General features: G+C 49.3%; 1 protein-coding gene across 1 annotated transcript in view; it reads left to right on the top strand.

Annotated features, from left to right (window-relative positions):
• Positions 1–19,521, top strand: part of RSPH9 (radial spoke head 9 homolog) — a 25,972-nt gene extending 6,451 nt beyond the window's left edge. Inside the window, exons 3-5 of the mRNA XM_025383688.1 lie at positions 3,562–3,691; positions 4,870–5,016; positions 19,304–19,521. Of these exons, the coding sequence (XP_025239473.1) occupies positions 3,562–3,691; positions 4,870–5,016; positions 19,304–19,464 (438 nt within the window). The 3' untranslated portion in view covers positions 19,465–19,521. The remainder of the gene's footprint in view (positions 1–3,561; positions 3,692–4,869; positions 5,017–19,303) is intronic.
• The last annotated feature ends 207 nt before the right edge of the window (positions 19,522–19,728 follow it).

The raw sequence follows: 19,728 nt of genomic DNA on the forward strand, positions 1-19,728 counted from the left end.
TTTTTTTTTTTTTTTTTTTTTTGAGACAGGAATCTCATTGTGTTACCCAGGCTGGTCTCAAACTCCTGGGCTCAAATAATCCTTTTGCCTCAGCCTCCCAAGTAGCTAGGAGTGCAAGCATGAGCCACCATCCCTGGCGACTAATGTTATTATTATCTTTGTGCCACGTTGGTTATTGAGTACCTGGGTGTGCTAGGCAACATGCTACTGTGCCTATATCATCTCGTTTCATCCTTAAAACCCTATGGAGTTGGTACATTACTTTCCAGGTGGTAGAGAAGAGGACATTCTCCTACCAGTTTAGAGAGAGAGGTTAAGTGATGTGCCCAAGGCCACACAGCTACCTCCTAAGCAACTGGATAAAGGCAGTGGGTAGGCTCTGGGGTGGGGACTGGGAAGAAGGGGTGCTCTGTGCTGGACTCTGGGGTCAGGGAATGTGCACAGGTTCTTATATTTTAGTATCAGTTTTCATTTCACAAAATAATAAATTCGCATGTTCAAAATTCAAAGGTACAAAAAGGAATATAGTAAAGTTTCCTCCTCTCTCTGTCCACTAGTCACACAGGTCCTCTATTTAGGGGACATTAACTATTTCTTCTTCCTTCCTTCCTTCCTTCCTTCCTTCCTTCCTTCCTTCCTTCCTTCCTCCCTCCCTCCCTCCCTCCCTCCCTCCCTCCCTTCCTTCCTTCCTTCCTGTTTTTTGAGACGGAGTCTTGCTTTGTCGCTCAGGCTGGAGTGCATTGGCGCCATCTCAGCTCACTGCAACCTCCGCCTCCTGGGTTCAAGCAATTCTCCTGCTTCAGCCTCCCAAGTAGCTGGGATTACAGGTGCCTAACACCACACCCAGCTAATTTTTGTATTTTTAGTACAGACGGGGTTTTACCATGTTGGCCAGGCTGGGCTCGAACTCCCGACCTCAGGTGATCCAACTGCCTCAGGCTCCCAAAGTGTTGTGATTACAGGCATGAGCCACCGCACCTGGTCTGACGTTAACTATTTTGCATGTGCATATGTGTGTACATATGTGTATGTGTGTGTCTAAATTTTTCTGCTCCAAGTAGAGTCTGGATCAGAAGCTTCACCATGTCCTAAGAGTTAGAAATGTAGGATCTTGGGCCCCAGCATCAGGTATCTGCCTTTAAAAAAAAATCCCCTGGGCATTGGCTGGGCACTGTGGCTCACACCTGTAATCCCAGCACTTTGGGAGGCCAAGGCGGGCAGATCACGAGGTCAGGAGATCGAGACCATCCTGGCTAACACGGTGAAACCCCGTCTCTACTAAAAATACAAAAAATTAGCCGGGCGTGGTGGCGGGCGCCTGTAGTCCCAGCTACTCGGGAGGATGAGGCAGGAGAATGGCGTGAACCCGGGAGGCGGAGCTTGCAGTAAACCTAGATCGCACCACTGCACTCCAGCCTGGGTGACAAAGCGAGACTCCGTCTCAGAAAAAAAAAAAAAATCCCCTGGGCATTTGAATTCACATTAAATTTCCAGTTGCTGCTTCTGGAGACAGTTCATGCAAGTATAAGCCTCAACAAACACCATACCTATACATATTCTCTTTTTACCTTAACAAAACTAAATAAAACAAAACATGGCAGTAAGTTATACACATGATTCTGAACCTTGCTTTTTTTCACCTAACAATATATTTTGGAGATCTTTCTATATCAGTGTCTTAAAGAGCCTTCCCATTCTTTTTTTTTTGAGATGGAGTCTCGCTATCACACCCAGGCTGGAGTGCAATGGCGCGATCTTGGCTCACCGCAGCCTCTGCCTCCCGGGTTCAAGTGATTCTCCTGCCTCAGTCTCCCAAGTAGCTGGGATTACAGGCACCTGGCACCTCACCTGGCTAATTTTGTATTTTTAGTAGAGATGGAGTTTCTACATGTTGATCAGGCTGGTCTCAAACTCCCGACCTCAGGTGATCTGCCCACCTCAGCCTCCCAAAGTGCTGGGATTACAGGTGTGAACCACCGCACCCAGCCATGAGCCTCAGTTTTATTATCATTTTTCTGTAAAATTGAGATAATTTTATTTGCTTTGCAGGCTTGTGTGGATTAAATAAGGTGACATATTTAAAGACCCTGGCCTCAGCACTTGTTAAAGCTTAGTTTCTACCTTTCTTTTGTAAACCATTCAGGTAGGCCGCCCATGGCAAATAGGTGGCTCCGTGACTCTCTGGGGGCCTCTGTTGACATGCATTCTCTGTCGAGCTCTTCCACAAAATCTCTATGAAATCCTTTTGTTCAGGGTTGCCCTAGATAGAAATTGTAACTAAATTTCATCTGTGTAAAAATGGTATGATATGGGGAAATGCTTGCAAAATAATGTTAAACTGAAGAGAAGGATATGAAACAATATAAACTGTGACTCTAATTTTGCTTTAAATATATGCATAGAGGGCTGGCCGCTGTGGCTCACCCTGTAATCCTAGCACTTTGAAGGCTGAGGCAGGCAGACTGCTTGAGCCCAGGAGTTGGAGATCAGCCTGGGCAACATGGAGAAACCCTGTCCCTACCAAAAATACAAAAATTGACCAGGCATAGTGGCTCACACCTGTAATCCCAGCAGTCTGGGAGGCCAAGGTGGGTGGATCACCTGAGGTCAGGAGTTCAAGACCAGCCTGGCCAACATGGTGAAACTCTGTCTCTACTAAAAATACAAAAATTAGCTGGGTGCGGTGGTGCACTCCTGTAGTCCCAGCTACTCAGGAGGCTGAGGCAGGAGAATCACTTGAACCCAGGAGGTAGAGATTGCAGTGAGCTGAGATCACTGCACTGCACTCCATCCTGGGTGACAGAGCAAGACTCGGTCTCAAAAATAAATAAATAAATAATAATAAAAAACAGAAATTCGCCAGGTGTGGTGACATGTGCTTGTACTCCCAGCTACTCGGGAGGCTGAGGTGGGAGGATCATCTGAGCCTGGGAAGTTGAGGCTGCAGTGAGCCATGATTGCGCCACTGCACTCCAGCCTAGGTGACAGAGTGAGACCCTGTCTCAAAACAAAAACAAAGACAAAACAACAACAACAACAACAAAACACAAAGAAAGTATACCAATATGTTATCAGTGATTATCTTTAGGAGGTAGGGTTATGAGTGGTTTTAATTCTCTTTGGTATGTCTTTCTGTATTGTCCAAATATTCTACAGTGAGCATGATTACTTTTATATTTTAAGAAGGCAAAATAAGCAACATTTAAATATGCTGATAGGATGGTATGCCTCTGGAAGAGTACACGAGAAACCTTCAATGATGGTTGTCCCCAGTGAGGGCAACTAGGGGATCAGAGACGGGGGTGAGAGAAAGACTGATTTTTTTTTTTGTAGTTTTGAATATCATACCACCTGTATGTATTACGAATTAAAAAATAAATAAAAAGAGAGGAAGAAAATCTTGATAGGAAGGAAGGTGAGGGCTTGCCCAGAGTGATCTGCGTGGCTCTGGTGTCCACTACACTGTGGTGGTGCAGGTGAGATGACCATGCAGAGGGACCTTGTGCCGGGGTGGATGGGCACAGTGCCCTGGCAGGGGGGGCTCCTCTCCTGTCTCCTCAGGTCCAAATCAAGGAAGAGACCCGCTTGGTGTCTGTCATTGACCAGATTGACAAGGCTGTGGCCATCATCCCCCGAGGCGCCCTCTTCAAGACACCTTTTGGACCCACCCATGTCAATCGGACCTTTGAAGGTAAGTTCTCTGGGGCCCTTCTCAAGGGCTGGGGGGTGTCTTTTCCCAAGCACAATAAAACATATGTCTGGGAGTCCAGTGGGGGTACTTACACACTTTATCAGAGAAGAAGTAGCTGTGACCTTATCACCTGGAAGGGTATGCCCAGTGACCTGGCACCAGTGGTCAGTATGGGCTCCCCAGTCAGTGGTCCCTGACTCTCTTCAGCCTGAGGAGTGGGAGAGCATGTAGTCCCTTGGTCCCAGGGCTTTACATGGGTCTGGGCCTTTTCCTATCTCCTTCCTCCTTGGACTTCCTTCCTTCCTTCCTTCCTTCCTTTCTTCCTTCCTTTCCCTTCTTTTCCTCCCTCCCTCCCTCCCTCCTTTTCTTTCTTTCTTGATGGAGTTTCGCTCTTGTCATCCAGGCTGGAGTGCAGTGGCACGATCTTGGCTCACTGCAACCCCTGCCTCCTGGGTTCAAGGGATTCTCCTGCCTCAGCCTCCCGAGTAGCTGGGATTACAGACACCCACTACCATGCCCGGCTAATTTTTTTTTTTTTTTTTTTTTTTTTTTTTTTTTTTTTTGAGACGGAGTCTCGCTCTGTCGCCCAGGCTGGATTGCAGTGGCCCGATCTCGGCTCACTGCAAGCTCCGCCTCCCGGGTTCACGCCATTCTCCTGCCTCAGCCTCCGGAGTAGCTGGGACTACAGGCGCCCGCCACCACGCCCGGCTAGTTTTTTGTATCTTTTTTTTTAAGTAGAGACGGGGTTTCATCGTGTTAGCCAGGATGGTCTCGATCGCCTGACCTCGTGATCCGCCCGTCTCGGCCTCCCAAAGTGCTGGGATTACAGGCTTGAGCCACCGCGCCCGGCCTAATTTTTGTATTTTTAGTAGAGACAGGGTTTTGCCATGTTGGCCGGGCTGTTCTCAAACTCCCGACCTCAGGTGATCTGCCTGCCTTGGCTTCCCAAAGTGCTGCGATTACAGGCATGAGCCATCGCGCCTGGCTGGACTCTGTTTATGGCAGGATCTGGTCCGAGTTTGGACTGAGGGAACGCTAATCCATTTCCTTCCTTCAGTTCTCTGTCAGTGGTTGACACGGTCTTTTGTAAGCCCTACCATGTGGTCCCAGTGCAGAAAGAAAGGGGGCTGGGGGGTTTTGGGCTAACCATCCTTTTCCTGCCTGCCACCTCTTTCTAGGACTGTCCTTGTCTGAGGCCAAGAAGCTCAGCTCCTACTTCCATTTCAGGGAGCCTGTTGAGCTAAAGAATAAGACCTTGCTTGAGAAGGCTGACCTGGACCCCTCCCTGGATTTCATGGACTCCTTGGAGCATGACATTCCCAAAGGTAATAGTCCATTACCTCGAGGCCATGGAATTTGTCCTCAGGCCACAGCAGCAGGCCATGCCACCTGCCATTTTTCTCTGAGACTGGAACCAAGGGCCTAGTGGGAATTGGTGGTTCACCATGGGTTTTTGAGGGTGGGGCTTCCCCAGGGCCCAGTTTATAGTACACACTGATGAATGTTCTTGAATTACAAAAGGTAGGATTGTTTTCCATATGTTTTCACAGAGAGGAGGTATCTCAGTGTCTCTTGATTTTTGTAGCAATCTTGAATGGAGGCAGGTTGGGAATCTTTTCCCAAATATCCCTGGAAATATTAGCCATACTTACATCTCAACTGTTACTTTTGGAAGTCTGGGATTTGGGGACTGGATATAATGCTTGGCACATAGCTGGTGCTGCTGACCCCATTTCCTTCCCTTGAGCATCTCCCGTAGAGAACAACATGTCCTCGGATGCTATAACCCAATTCAGGTGCCAGGCTCTAGGCCATTGGGGGCCAGGCCCAAGGCACAGACTCAGTGCCCCATTTCTTTCTCTTCCCTTGTTGGGTATTCCTGAGAATGAGAAGGATCTAATGATGATGACGGCAATGATAATGACAACAATAACAACTAACTCATGAAACATGACGCGCTTATCGTGTGTCAGGCACCGTACTCAGCTCTTGCCATGCCTTATCTCATTTTAATTTTCACAGCCAGCCTATTATTTTTATCCCCATTTTACAGATGAGGAAACAGGGGCTCAGAGAGTTAAACCCAAGGACACAGTAAGTGTTAAAGTGTTAGAACTCCATGGCTCTGGCATGAACTGGATTGTTAAGTAAACAACAGTTTAAATGACAATAGGAACTACAGGACAATAGTCACCCACACCTCTGGGGGAAACACTTCTGAAGAGCAGTGAACGACCCAACTGGGCGGTATCTCAGGATGGGGATGGCGACACAAGGTCTGTGGAATCAGACAGGCTGGGTTGGAATCCTGAATTGGCCCCTTACTAGCTGTGTGACTTCATGCAAATCCCTCCATTTCCCAGTACCTCAGTTTTCTCATTTCTATAAAGGGGAGAATTGATATTTTCTACCTCACTGAGTTTTTATGAGAATTAAATGGACTACTCCTATACCACCCTGAACATGCCTAATCTCTTCTGATCTTGGAAGCTAAGCAGGGTCAGGCCTGGTGAGCATTTGGATGCCAGAATTAAATGAGTAAACTCATGTACAAAATACTTATAACAGTGGCTAATGCACAGTAAGGACTCAAATGAAAATGAACACACCAGCGGGTCCCAGCACTTTGGGAGGCCAAGGTGGGCAGATCACTGGAGGTCAGGAGTTCGAGACCAGCCTGGCCAACATGGCAAAACCCCGTCTCTACTAAAAATAGAAAAATTAGCTGGGTGTGGTAGCGCACGCCTATAAACCCAGCTACTTGGGAGGCTGAGGTAGGGAGAATTGCTTGAACCTGGGAGGCAGAGGTTGCAGTGAGCTGAGATTGTGCCACTGCACTCCAGCCTGGGCAACAGAGCAAAACTCTGTCTCAAAAAAAAAAAAAAAAAAAAAGAAAAATACCTCAGAGATATTGCAAGTTTGGTTCCTGACCACCACAATAAAGTGAATACTGCAGTAAAGTGAGTCACACATTTTTTGAAAAGTTGTGTTTATACTATACTATAGTTTGTTAAGTATGCAATAGCATTATGTCTAAAAATGTTAAAAACAATTAAAAATTCTTTATTTCATAACAATACTAATGATCACCTGACCCGTCAGTGAATTGTAGTCTTTTTGCTGGTGGAGGGTGTTGCCTTGATGTTGATGGTTGCTGACTGGTCAGGGTGGTGATTGCTGAAGGCTGGGGGTGGCTGTGGCAATTTTCTAAAACAAGACGACAACAAAGCTTGCCACATCAATGGACTCTTCCTTTCACAAAAGATTTATCTAGCATGCAGTACTGTTTGATAGCATTTTATCCACAGTAGAATTTCTTTCAGCATTGGAATTAATCCTTTCAAACCTTGCTACTACTTTATCAATTAAGTTTAGGTAATATTCTTTTTTTTTTTTTGAGACGAAATCTCATTCTGTTGCCAGGCTGGAGTGCAGTGGCTCACTGCAACCACCTCCCGGGTTCAAGCGATTCTCCTGCCCTAGCCTCCTGAGTAGCTGGGACTACAGGTGTGCGCCACCATGGCCAGCTAATTTTTTTTTTTTTTTTTTTTGAGACAGAGTCTCGCTTTGCTGCCTCGGCTGGAGTTCAGTGGCACGGTCTCAGCTCACTGCAAGCTCTGCCTCCCAGGTTTATGCCATTTTCCCGCCTCAGCCTCCTGAGTAGCTGGGACTACAGGCGCCTGCCACCATGCCTGGCTAATTTTTGTTTTTGTATTTTTAGTAGACGGGGTTTCACTGTGTTAGCCAAGATGGTCTCAATCTCCTGACCTTGTGATTTGCCCACCTCAACTTTCCAAAGTGCTGGGATTACAGGCGTGAGCCACCGTGCCCGGCCATGCCCAGCTAATTTTTGTATTTTTAGTAGAGATGGGATTTCACCATGTTGGCCAGGATGGTCTCGATTTCTTGACCTTGTGATCTGCCTGCCTCGGCCTCCCAAAGTGCTGGGATTACAGGTGTAAGCCACCGAACCTGGCTTAGGTAATATTCTTAATCCTTTGATGTTCTCATTTCAACAATGTTCACAGCATCTTCACTAGGAGTGGGTTCCAGCTTAAGAAACCACTTTCTTTGCTCATCTGTAAGAAGCAACCCCTCATCCATTCAAGTAACCCATCATCCATTCATGAGGTTGCAGCAATTCAGTCATATCTTCAGGCTCCACTTCTGAATTCTAGTTCTTTTTCTACTTCCACCATGTCTGCAGTTACTTCCTCCACTGAAGTCTTTTTTTTTTGTTTTGAGATGGAGTCTCACTCTTGTAACCCAGCCTGGAGTGCAATGATCTCAGCTCATTGCCACTTCCGCCTTCTGGGTTCAAGAGATTATCCTACCTCAGTTTACTGAATAGCTGGGATTACAAGCACCAGCCACTAAGCCCGGCTAATTTTTGTTTTTTGAGATGGAGTCTCGCTTTGTTGCCCAGGCTGGAGGGAAGTGGCATGATCTTGGCTCATTGCAAGCTCCACCTCCCGGATTTACGTCATTCTCCTGCCTCAGCCTCCTGAGTAGCTGGGACTACAGGCGCCCGCCATCACGCCTGGCCAATTTTTTGTATTTTTTTTAGTAGAGGTGGGCTTTCACTGTGTTAGCCACTGCACTCCACTGCACTCCAGCCTGGGTGACAGAGCACTTGTGCCACTGCACTCCAGCCTGGGTGACAGAGCGAGACTCTGTCTCAAAAAAAAAAAAAAAAAAGTCCTAGATGGCATATTCTTCCAATAGAAGGCTGTTTCATCTCCATTAAAAATCTATGGCTTGATCTCCTGACCTTGTGATCTGCCCGCCTTGGCCTCCCAAAGTGCTGGGATTACAGGCGTGAGCCACCGTGCCTGGCCCATGATAGGCTAATTTTTGTATTTCTACTTTTTACTTTTATTTATTTATTTATTTTTATTATTTTTTGAAATGGAGTCTCACTCTGTCACCCAGGCTGGAGTGCAATGGTGCCATCTCAGCTCACTGCAACTTCTGCCTCCCAGGTTCAAGCAATTCTCCTGCCTCAGCCTCCTGAATAGCTGGAATTACAGGTGCCTGCCACCGTGCCTGGCTAATTTTTAAAATATTTTCAGTAGAGACAGGGTTTCACCAAGTTGTCCAGGCTGCTCTTGAACTCATGACCTCAGGTGATCTGCCCACCTTGGCCTCCCAAAGTGTTGGATTACAGGCGTGAGCCACCGCGCCCAGCCTGGCCTGTTTTTTTTTTTTTTTTTTTTTTTTGAGACAGAGTCTTGCTCTTTTGCCCAGGCTGGAATGCAGTGGTGTGATCTCAGCTCACTGCAACCCCTGCCACCTGGGTTCAAGTGATTTTCCTGCCTCAGCCTCCTAAACAGCTAGATTACATTCATGCGCCACAATGCCTGGCTATTTTTTGTATCTTCAGTAGAGATGAGTTCACCATGTTGGCCAGGCTGGTCTTGAACTCCTGACCTCAAGTGATCCACCCACCTCAGCCTTCCAAAATGTTGGGCTTACTGGTGTGAGGCACTGTGCTTGGCCCTCCACTGAAGTCTTGAACTTGTTAATATCATCCACGAGGGTTGGAATCAACTTCTCCCAAACTCCTGTTAATGTTGACATTCCCATGAGTCATACATATTCTTATTTATTTATTTATTTATTTTTTGAGACAGAGTCTCACTGTGTCGCCCAGGCTGGAGTACAGTGGCATGATCTCAGCTCACTGCAACTTCCACCTCCCGGGTTCAAGTGATTTTTCTGCCTCAGTCTCCTGAGTAGCTGGGACTACAGGCGCCCATCACCACGCTCAGCTAATTTTTTGTATTTTTAGTAGAGACGGGGTTTTACTGTGTTAACCAGGATGGTTTCGATCTTCTGACCTCGTGATCCGCCAGTTTCAGCCTCCCAAAGTGCGGGGATTACAGATGTGAACCACTGCACCTGGCCTAGTCATGAATATTCTTAATGTCATCTAAAGTGATGAATCTTTTCCAAAATGTTTTAAATTTACTTTGCCCAGATCCATCAGAGGAATCATTATCTATGGCGGTTATAGCTTTATGAAATGTCTTTTTAAAATAAGACTTGAAAGGTGAAGTCACTCCTGGATCCATGGATGCAGGATGGATGTCGTGTTAGCAGGCAGGAAAACGACTTTAATCTCGTTGTACATCTCCATCAGAGCTCTTGGGTGACCAGGTGCATTGTCAATGAGCAGTAGTAATTTGAAAGGCATCCTTTTTTCTGAGCAGTAGGTCTCAAAAGTGGACTTATTCAGTAAACCAGGCTGTGAACAGACATGCTATCATCCAGGGTTTGTTGGTCCATCTATAGAGCACAGGCAGAGCAGATTTAGCATAATTCTTAAGGGCCCTAGGATTTTCAAAATGGTAAATGAGCATTGGCTTCAACTTAAAGTCACCAGCTGTATGAGCCACTAAAAAGAGTCAGCCTGTTCTCTGAAGCTTTAAAGCCAGGTATTGACTTCTCTTTAGCTATGAAAGTCCTAGATGTTAGGCCGGGTAGGTGGTTCACGCTTGTCATCTCAACACTTTGGGAGGCCAAGGTGGGCGGATCACCTGAGGTCAGGAGTTCGAGAGCAGCCTGGCCAACATGGTGAAACCCCATCTCTACTAAAAATACAAAAATTAGCCAGGCATGGTGGCCTGCACCTGTAATCCCAGCTATTCAGGAGGCTGAGGCAGGAGAATTGTTTGAACCCGGGAGGCAGAGGTTGCAGTGAGCCAAGATTGTGCCACTGTACTCCAGCCTGGGTGACAGAGCGAGACTCTGTCTCAAAAAAAAAAAAAAAAAAAAGGTCCTAGATGGCATATTCTTCCAGTAGAAGGCTGTTTCATCTCCATTAAAAATCTATGTTTATTGTAGCCAGCTTAATCAGTGATCTTAGCTAAGTTTTCTGGTTAACTTGCTGCAGCTTCTACATTAGCACTTGCCACTCCACTTTGTACTTTTATGTGATAGGGACAGCTTCTTGCCTTAAATCTCATGAACTAACATTGATTGATTGATCGATTGATTGAGACAGAGTCTCACTCTGTTGCACAAGCTGGAGTGCAACAGCGTGATCATGCTTCACTGTAGCCTCGACTTCCCAGGCTCAAGTGATCTTCCCACCTCAGCCTCCTGAGTAGTTGGGACTACAGGTGTGTGCCACTATGCCTGACTTATTTCTTGTAGAGACAGGGTCTCCCTATGTTGCCCAGGCTGGCCCCAACCCCTTGGCTCAAGCCATCCTCCTGCCTCAGCCTCCCAAAGTGCTAGGATTACAGGCATGAGCAACCATGCCCAGTCAATGAACTAACCTTTGTTAGCTTCCAACATTTCTTCTGTAGCTTCCTCACCTCTCAGCCTTTATAGAATTGAAGAGAGTTAGGGCCTTGCTCTGGATTAGGCTTTGGCTTAAGAGAAGGTTGTGGCTGGTTTGATTTCCTATCTAGACCACTCAAACTTTCTACATATCAGCAAGAAGGCTGTTTCACTTTCTTATCATTTATATGTTCACTGGAGTTGCACTTTTAATTTCCTTCAAGGACTTTTATTTGTATTCACAGCTTAGCTGTTTGGTATAAGAGGCCTATCTTTCAGCCTATCTCAATTTTTTTTTATTTTTGGTTTTAGAGATAGGGTCTTGCTTCATCACCCAGGCTGGAGTGCAGTGGCGTGATCATAACTCACTGTAACCTCGAACTCCTGGGCTCAAGTGATCCTCCTGCTTCAACCTCTTGAGGAGTGCAACAGCACACACAATAGGTGTGTGCACCATACCTGGCAATTTTGTTTTGTTTTGTTTTGTAGAAATGGAGTCTTGCTGTGTTGCCCAGGCTGGTCTCAAACTCCTGCACTCAAACAGTACTCCTGTCTCAGCCTCCTAAAGTGCTGGGATTACAGGCATGAGCCACCATGCCTGGCTCTATCTCAGCTTTTGACATGCCTTCCTTACTAAACTTAGTCATTTCTAGCTTTTGATTTAAAGTGAGAGGTGTAGGATTCTTCCTTTCACCTAACACTTAGAGTCTACTGTAGAGTTATTTTATTTTTTATTTTTTTTGAGACAGAGTCTCACTCTGTTGCCCAGGCTGGAGTGCAATGGCACAATCTCAGCTCACTGCAACCTCCGCCTCCCGTGTTCAAGTGATTCTTCTGCCTCAGCCTCCTGAGTAGCTGGGATTACAGGCATGTGCCACCATGCCTGGCTAATTTTTGTATTTTTAGTAGAGACAGGGTTTCACCATGTTGGCCAGGCTGGTCTCGAACTCCTGACCTCAGGTGATCCACCTCCCTCAGCCTCCCAGAGTGCTGGGATTACGGGCATGAACCAATGCATCCAGCCTCTGTAGAGTTATTAATTGGCCTAATTTAATGATTGTTGTGTCTCAGGGAATAGGGCGGCCTGAGGAGAGGGAGAGGGCTGGGAGAAGTCAGAAGACACATATTTATCAATTAGGTTTGCCATCTTAAATGGATGTAGTTCGTGGTGCCCCAAAACAATACAATAGTAACATCAAAGATCACTGATCACAGAACACTGTAACAAATATAATAATAAAAAAAAGGGCCGAGTGCGGTGGCTCATGCCTGTAATTCCAGCACTTTGGGAGACCGAGGCAGCAGATCACTAGAGGCCAAGAGTTTGAGACCAGTCTGGCCAACATAGTGAAACCCCATCTATACTAAAAATATAAAAATTAGCCAGGTGTAGTGTGCACACCTGTAGTCCCAGCTACTCAGGAGGCTGAGACATGAGAATCACTTGAACCTGGGAGGCAGAGGTTGCAGTGAGCCGAGATCACGCCACTGCACTCCAGCCTTGGTGACAGCGAGACTCTGTCTCAGACAAAAAAAAAAAAAAAAAATTGAAAAGTTGTGAAAACTACCAAAATGTTACACAGATACAAAGTGAGCACATGCTGTTGGAAAAATGGCACTGATATACTGCTTTACACAGGGTGGCCACAGACCTTCAGTCTATAAAAACTGCAGTGTTTGTGAAGACCCATATATCAAAGTGAGCCTGTGATAATAATAATAATAATAATAATATAATAATAATAATAATAATAATTATTATTATTATTTTGAAACGGAGTTTATTTGAGACGGAGTTTCTCGCCCAGGCTGGAGCACAGTGGCACGATCTCGGCTCACTGCAACATCTGCCTCCCAGGTTCAAGCGATTCTAGTGTCTCAGCCTCCTGAGTAGCTGGGACTACAGGCGTGAGCCACCGCACCCGGACTTATTAATTTTTTTAGTGGTAGCAAGTCCTTAGAGATGAGTTGGGGCAGGCCTAGGACAGCCTAGAAGACCAAGGCCGTAGAAGCTGCTGGTGGCTTGTGAGCAGGTCTGTGACAATAAGGCAGTGGTGCACAGGTGGCTCTAGACAGGGCAGGGCAAGCCAGGGATCATGAGGCCATCTCAGGGCTACTGCAGTGCCCCAGGGGCCAGGCAATGGTTCTGAGTGGGTAGGAGCTGCCATCAAGGAGTGGCAATTTGGGCTTCCATCATACAGGAACATCTGAGTCAAGCTACTCTGGGCAGGGCCAGTGCTGTAGTGACAGATAGGAGGGTCTCCTGGACAAGTAGGGGGATATGAAGAAGCTCTATAGGGGTTGGGGCATTTCTTGCCCATCAGACACACTTCTCAGACACCCGTCATCTCCTCTGACTCTGCTCCCAGACTTGCCAGGAGCCTGAGGGGGCTGTACGTCCCTCGTTGACAAAGGGAGCCTGGAACAGAGTGGTGATGGAAACTCAGAGCCAGGGCCTGAGGGGTGGGCCTACAGAAGTCCTCTTCATTCCCCTAATCTGAGGATAGCAGCCCTGTCCCCTGATTCAGGGTGTGTCTGGGAAGCCCTTTGCAGCTTTCTTACCTGCAGCTGGATGCTCCAGAATCAGAAGATGAGGCTCTCCTTTGTGCTGGGTGAGAGGGGCTGGTGTAGCAGCGCTGCCTTGCCCATGGAGCCTCGTCCACTGTGCGTTGAGAGGGGTGAAGAGGGTGATAGAGCTTCTGCAGCCAAGACCAAAGTCAGCTAGATGGGGTGGGGCCCAGCAAAGTCTTCCTAAGGGAACACCGTCAGCCCTATCTGCCCTCTGCTGTCTCAGGTAAGGTGGACCCTGGAGGCAGCTGTCTTTCCTTGCAACAGGAGAAGTAAAATGTGAGACTTTGGAGTCTTCCTAAAGGTTGCAGGGATTGGGGCTGGGCAAGGTGGCCCATGCCTGTAATTCCAGTGCTTTGGGAGGTCAAGGTGACAGAATCGCTTGAGCTCAGGAGTTTCATGTTACTTGTGATTGGTCACCATTGCACTCCAGCCTGGTGAGCCACTCTGATGTGTCCAGTTGGCAAGTGAATTCATCAGGCCTATGGGAGGTATGGGATCTGGGCCTGGCAGGTGGGTGAGTTGCAGTTACCCAAGGCCCTAGGCATCCTGCCCTGATGTCATAACCTCAGGGCTGCAGGATCAGCTGCTGGCTCCACTTCCCAGTCCACCCCACCATGTTGCTTTATGAGCTGGAAACTTGGAAGCTGAGGACTCCTGGCATTTCCTGTGCACATGGGTCTCAGGGGAGGGATGCTCCTGGCCTTACCTTGGGAAACCTCCCCATAACCTTCAGGTCCTGCCTCCCAGAGCCACTACTACCAGAAGGCCTCCAGGAAGTCAGGCGCAGTTTTTCTTTTTTTTTTTTTTTTTTAATTTGACATGGTCTTGCTCTTTTGCCCTGACTGGAGTGCAGTGGCCAGTGGGACAATCTTGGCTCACTGCAATCTCCACCTCCCAGGCTCAAGTGATCCTCCTACCTCAGCCTCCCGAGTAGCTGGGACTACAAGTGTGGACCACTATGCCTGGCTAGTTTTTGTATTTTTTGTAGAGTTGAGGTTTCACCATGTTGCCCAGGCTGGTCTTGAACAACTCAGCTCAAGAGATCCACCCACCTCAGCCTCCCAAAGTGCTGGGATTACAGGTGTAAGCCTGTAAAAACCATGCCCAGCCTAGGTCCACCTTTTTCTCATGATGGTTTGATGAGGGTCATGGCAATGGAGTGGAAGTGTGGATGGTCACAGGAGAACAGACAGCTGATTTTCCTCCCTAGTCCCCTTCCTTATCAGCTAGGAAAAGAGCAGTCTGAGCTGCTTGGAGGCTCCCCTGCCAGGCAGGCAGCAGCTGGGCTGGGCTGCTAATTGGGGCCAAAACCCCAAGGAGGAGTTCCCTGGGACACCAGAACTGGCTGGAGGGATGGGATTTGGCAGCTGTTTTCTGGCCAGTTAGGATAACTGTTTCCTTTCAGGGTCTGAGGCAGTTGTTCAGGGTGACTTCATGTGGCTTCTGAGCAGGTGTGGTTTAGGTTGACCCTGTTCCTGGGACCCCTGCTCTGTGTCCATGAGGTAGGCCAATGACTCGACATCTTGTCCCTTGGCCAAAGTGACAAGAGACACCTTGGCCGAAGAGAGGAGCGGGAGAGCTGTTGTCCTCATGAGTTGTCATGCCGTGTCCAGGGATCTGCAAAGTTCCATGGGAGTGGGTAGCTGGTTCTGGGGTGGCAGGACCGTCCTCCTGCTGGATCCAGGGTAATGACTAAGAGTTCTCTGACCTTGGGCTGCAGCCAGGTGGCACAGATGCAGCTGTGAGTCAGGAGGCTATATATATATATATATTTGAGACAAGAGTCTCACTGCCACCTCGGCTCACTACAACCTCTGCCTCCTGGGTTCAAGCAGTTCTCCTGCCTCAGCCTCCCAAGTAGCTAGGATTACAGGTGCATGCCACCATGCCTAATTTTTGTATTTTTAGCAGAGATGAGGTTTCACCATGTTGGCCAGGCTGCTCTCGAACTCCTGATCTCAGGTGATCTGCCCACTTCAGCCTCCCCAAGTGCTGGGATTACAGGCGTGAGCCACCATGCCAGTCAGGAGCCTAGATTCCTAGGCAGTATCTTGCCATTCAGTGCTCCCTGAACATCCACTATATCAGCAAATAGCCACGGAGCAGCTACAACAGGCACCTGTGATGCCCTTGGAATAAGAAAGACACCTCCCTTGCCTCAGAGGTTTGGGAAGATCAAATGAAACAGAGGATAGGAAAGGGAAATGTAAACTAGAAGGTGCTTTGCAAGAATCGGTATCCTGGGAGGTAAAAGAGGAGGGTTGGAGGGCACTGCTCCTCTCCTTGCTCCACTCTGGGCTGGTGCAGAGGCCTCAGAATTTCCAGGTGCAGACAGACTGGGGCTCCTTCCCAAGCAATTTCTCAGCAGCAATGCTCAGTTGAGGCAGCAGAGGGCAGCAATGGGCCTGCCACCCTGGAAAGCAGCCTTTGCAAGCTGCTGCTGGTGGTTGTAGAGGACCGGGAAGGGGGCGAGGGTGGCGGAGCACATGGTGCCCAGGGTCAGCCTTCCTTTCGGGATGTGTGCAGGTGGCTCTTCCTGCCCCAGTTCCTTGGAAGCCTGGCTGACAAGTGTTCAGCCTTCTGGGCCACGCAGCCTGATTGCTACTCATCGATTTGATAGGGGTCTGGCAACCAGGGGTTTCTCCTTCCTCCTCCTCTGTCCTCAAGCGTCTAGGCGGTATATGATTCTTATGGCCCTTGCAGGGGGTGGGGGTGCTTCTCCCACTGGGAACCCATGGCCATTTATTTTTTTTTGTGACGAAAATTTTGTTGGTGCTCATCTGAGAGGATTTAAGCCATCTGTTGCCCCTGGACAGCCCTGGTCCCCAGCCTGGCCTACTCTCCGTCGATCTTAATCCCAGAGCTGCCTTTCTTCCAGGATGGCAGGAGAATGTAATTAAAGTACACCCCAGCATGAGGTTTCCATACTAGCAAGGTGGGTGAGACCCTGAGGGCCCAGGAAACCCAGGAGGCCCCCCTCCTGACTTACCAACCTGTACCCATCACATCCTCAAAACACAGCTTCTGGAGAAGAGTGGCTGCTAGGGGGCAGGAGGGATTGGGGAGAAAAGAGAGAGCGGGGGCTGTAAACCTGCAGCACCAAGTCTGCAGGGGGCTTTTCCCTGAGTCCTGGAGGCGGCGACAGCAGCTGGTTGGGCTCAGCCTGTTCAGCAGTTGCAGTAAGAAAGTGGGTGAAGGTGACAGCAAGTGCTTGGCTCTTCAGGTAGATGCTACGTGACTCCTGGCACGTTGAGTCTGTGTGTTTCCCGGGCGACCAGCTGAGCCAGGGACGAGGAGAGGACAGGAGTGTGACAGGAATGCGAGGGAGGGAGGCAGTGCTGTTTCTGACTGGCCCCACATGCCGCTACCGTATTCCACCAGCACCCTCCCGCCTGCGCAGCATTGCCCCCTGCCAGGCGGGGGCACTGTATTTCCCTAGCTGCCCTGCCAGTTTCTCCTTGCTCTCTGGGTAGGAGTCCCTGCTGATAGGCCTAGGCCACTCTGTCCAAGAACACTGCCCCCCGCCCCCCACATTATATACTGGTGGCAAGAGGTGGCCAAAGCCTAGGCAGGCAGGCTGGTGTGAGCGCAGGGCAGGACCAAGCCCTTGCCCAGGCATGCTAAGGTGCTGGCAGCAATTAACTGAGAAGGGTCTAGGTTAGAGGACTCCAGGATCCCATTTTCTCCAGGGCAGCAACTGGCCCAGGCAGGCTGCAAGCTGCCCTCCCTCGGTAGGCAGATACAGATGAGGCAGTCTGGTCTTTCTTAGTTCAAGGGGCTGAGGTACTGTGTCCTATGGAGTCTGAACCCTGATGATACTCCAGGCTGGTGGGGTGATCAAGGGAGGGAATGGGATCTTCCTGGGTCTGTGCTTCTTGTCCAAGGCTGAAGCAGTGGAGTAGGAACACTGTCCTGTTGGACCCCCCACCCTCATCAACCCTAAGCAATCTCTTTTCTGGAGATGCATGACCAGGAAAGTACCAGGCTAGGGACTATCAAACTCTGAGGGCAGGTCTGAGAGGCAGAGGACCCCAAGCACCCAGAGAAAACTTTTAAGAGTCAGAGGAAATACTCCTTCTCGGGGCAGTGTTCCAGCCGGAGCCCGGCTAACACAGGGACACTCTACTTTCTTCTTGATGTTGTCCAGCAGGTACTGTGTGGAGCTGACAAGTCCACACTGTGAATCTGACTTCAACCTTTGCATGGGTGATGGCACTTGGTGCTGGCCACTGCACAGTGCTAAAGTAAGCTTTGTGACTGACTTTCTCCCTGAGCAGGACCAGGGACAGCCAAACTATATACTCCCAGAAAACTCTGGTTTTGACCTGGGCAGGCGGCTGTACCCTGAGTAGGGGTGAGCTGCCATGAGGGTCAGGGGTTCCTGGCAATCAGGTTTCTTGGATGCAGGGTGGCCCCCAGTGGGTGGGGACTGAGTTGTGAGGCTGCAGGGTGTGGAGTGACTAGGGTGGACCATGGTTGGAGGTGGCCTGTGGGAAGCTGGGGCAGCAGGAGCCAAGCAGCCGGGATGAGCTGGCAGCTGATGAAGGCCGAAGAGCAGCTCTCAGCGCATGGCTGGCTGGTCCAACACCAAAACTTTCAAAGCATTTGCCTTTCTGGCAGGGCCTGGAGCAGGGCTGTGGCTGGGCCGGGAGAGGCCTCAGTGCGCAGGGGAATAGAAGCCCCAGATCTGCATCCAGAGGCGATTTTCCCAGGCTCCTTCCTCCCACACTGTGGCTCCCTCCCTGGGTTCTGGAGCTGAATCAGGCCCTTCCAGCCAAGTCCTCATGGCTGCACGACTCAGCCCTGAGCTGGGCTGCTCCTGTGTGGGGAGGCAAAAACCAGGGCAGAACCTAGGACAAAGGCTCACTAGGGGCAGCCCAAGTCCCCTCCCACCAAGGATGGCTCCCAGTCTACCAGCTGCCAGAAAGGGCCACTGAGCTAGGAGGCCTGAACTGCCCAAACTTCCATTTGAGCCTTCCTTTCCTGGTCTGGTCTAATCCAACTCAGGAGAGGCTTCAGGAAATGGGGAAGACAGAGCAAAACGGCAAGTAGGGGCAAACCACACTAGAACTGGTGACTGTACTGGGTAGTGTGGGAGGAGTCGATGTCTCTCCCTTGGCCCAGCCCAACTCCCTCTGCCTGTGGATTCAGCCTCCTCCCCAACTCAACCTTTAGCTAGACCTGCTGACAGGAACAAAACAGACTGGTTTGAGTTTCACCTCTTTTCATTTCCTTTGCCCTCCCCCTGAAAGTTGTTTTAATGAGCAGTGAGATGGCTAAAAGGGCTGGGTGTGGTGGCTCACATCTGTAATCCCAGCACTTTGGGAGGCCAAGGTGGGAGGATCGCCTGAGCCCAGGAGTTTGAGACCAGCCTGGGCAATACAGTGAGGCCCCATCTCTACAAAAAACCAAAAAAGTTAGCTGGGTATGGTGGTGCGTGCCCACGGTCCCAGCTGCTCTGGAGGCTAAGGTGGGAGGATTGCTTGAGTCCAGGAGTCAAGGCTGAGGTTGAGTTGTGGTTGCACCACCGCACTCCAGCCTGGGCGACAGAGTGAGACCATGTCTCTTAAAACGAAAATAATAATGGCTAAAAGGCAATCAGGGAGTAAAGCACCTGGAGAATTAAATGGTCTTTCTCCAGTGGAACCTTAGCACCTGGGCTTGGCTGCCCAAGGAGCCAGGGGCCACAGCACGAAGGGCAGAGCTCCGGCTCCAGCAGCACCCAGGCCTCACCTCCTGCCTGTCTCCTCTCAGGGTCCTGGAGTATCCAGATGGAGAGGGGCAATGCCCTGGTGGTGCTGCGCAGCCTGCTCTGGCCAGGCCTCACCTTCTATCATGCTCCCCGCACCAAGCACTATGGCTACATCTACGTGGGCACTGGTGAGAAGAACATGGACTTGCCTTTCATGCTATAGAATGGAAGCCAGCCTGGATTTTTAAAAACAGTCTAAACATGATTTTCTTAAGCTTCAGTGAACTTGGCCCGCCTGTTCTGTCTTACCTTCTTATCTCCACCTCCATCTGGTTCCAGGTTCTGAAAGGCCCACTGAGCCAGGGAGCTCATCTCTACACCAAGTGGCAGAGGGTTGGAATGTGCTAATGAAAGAGATACTAGACAATGATGGGTGAAATGGCTGCGGGAAGTGACCACCAGGGCCCCTTTGAGAAAGGCAGTTTCT

This window comes from Theropithecus gelada, chromosome 4, assembly GCF_003255815.1.
Source record: "Theropithecus gelada isolate Dixy chromosome 4, Tgel_1.0, whole genome shotgun sequence".
NCBI lineage: Eukaryota > Metazoa > Chordata > Mammalia > Primates > Cercopithecidae > Theropithecus > Theropithecus gelada.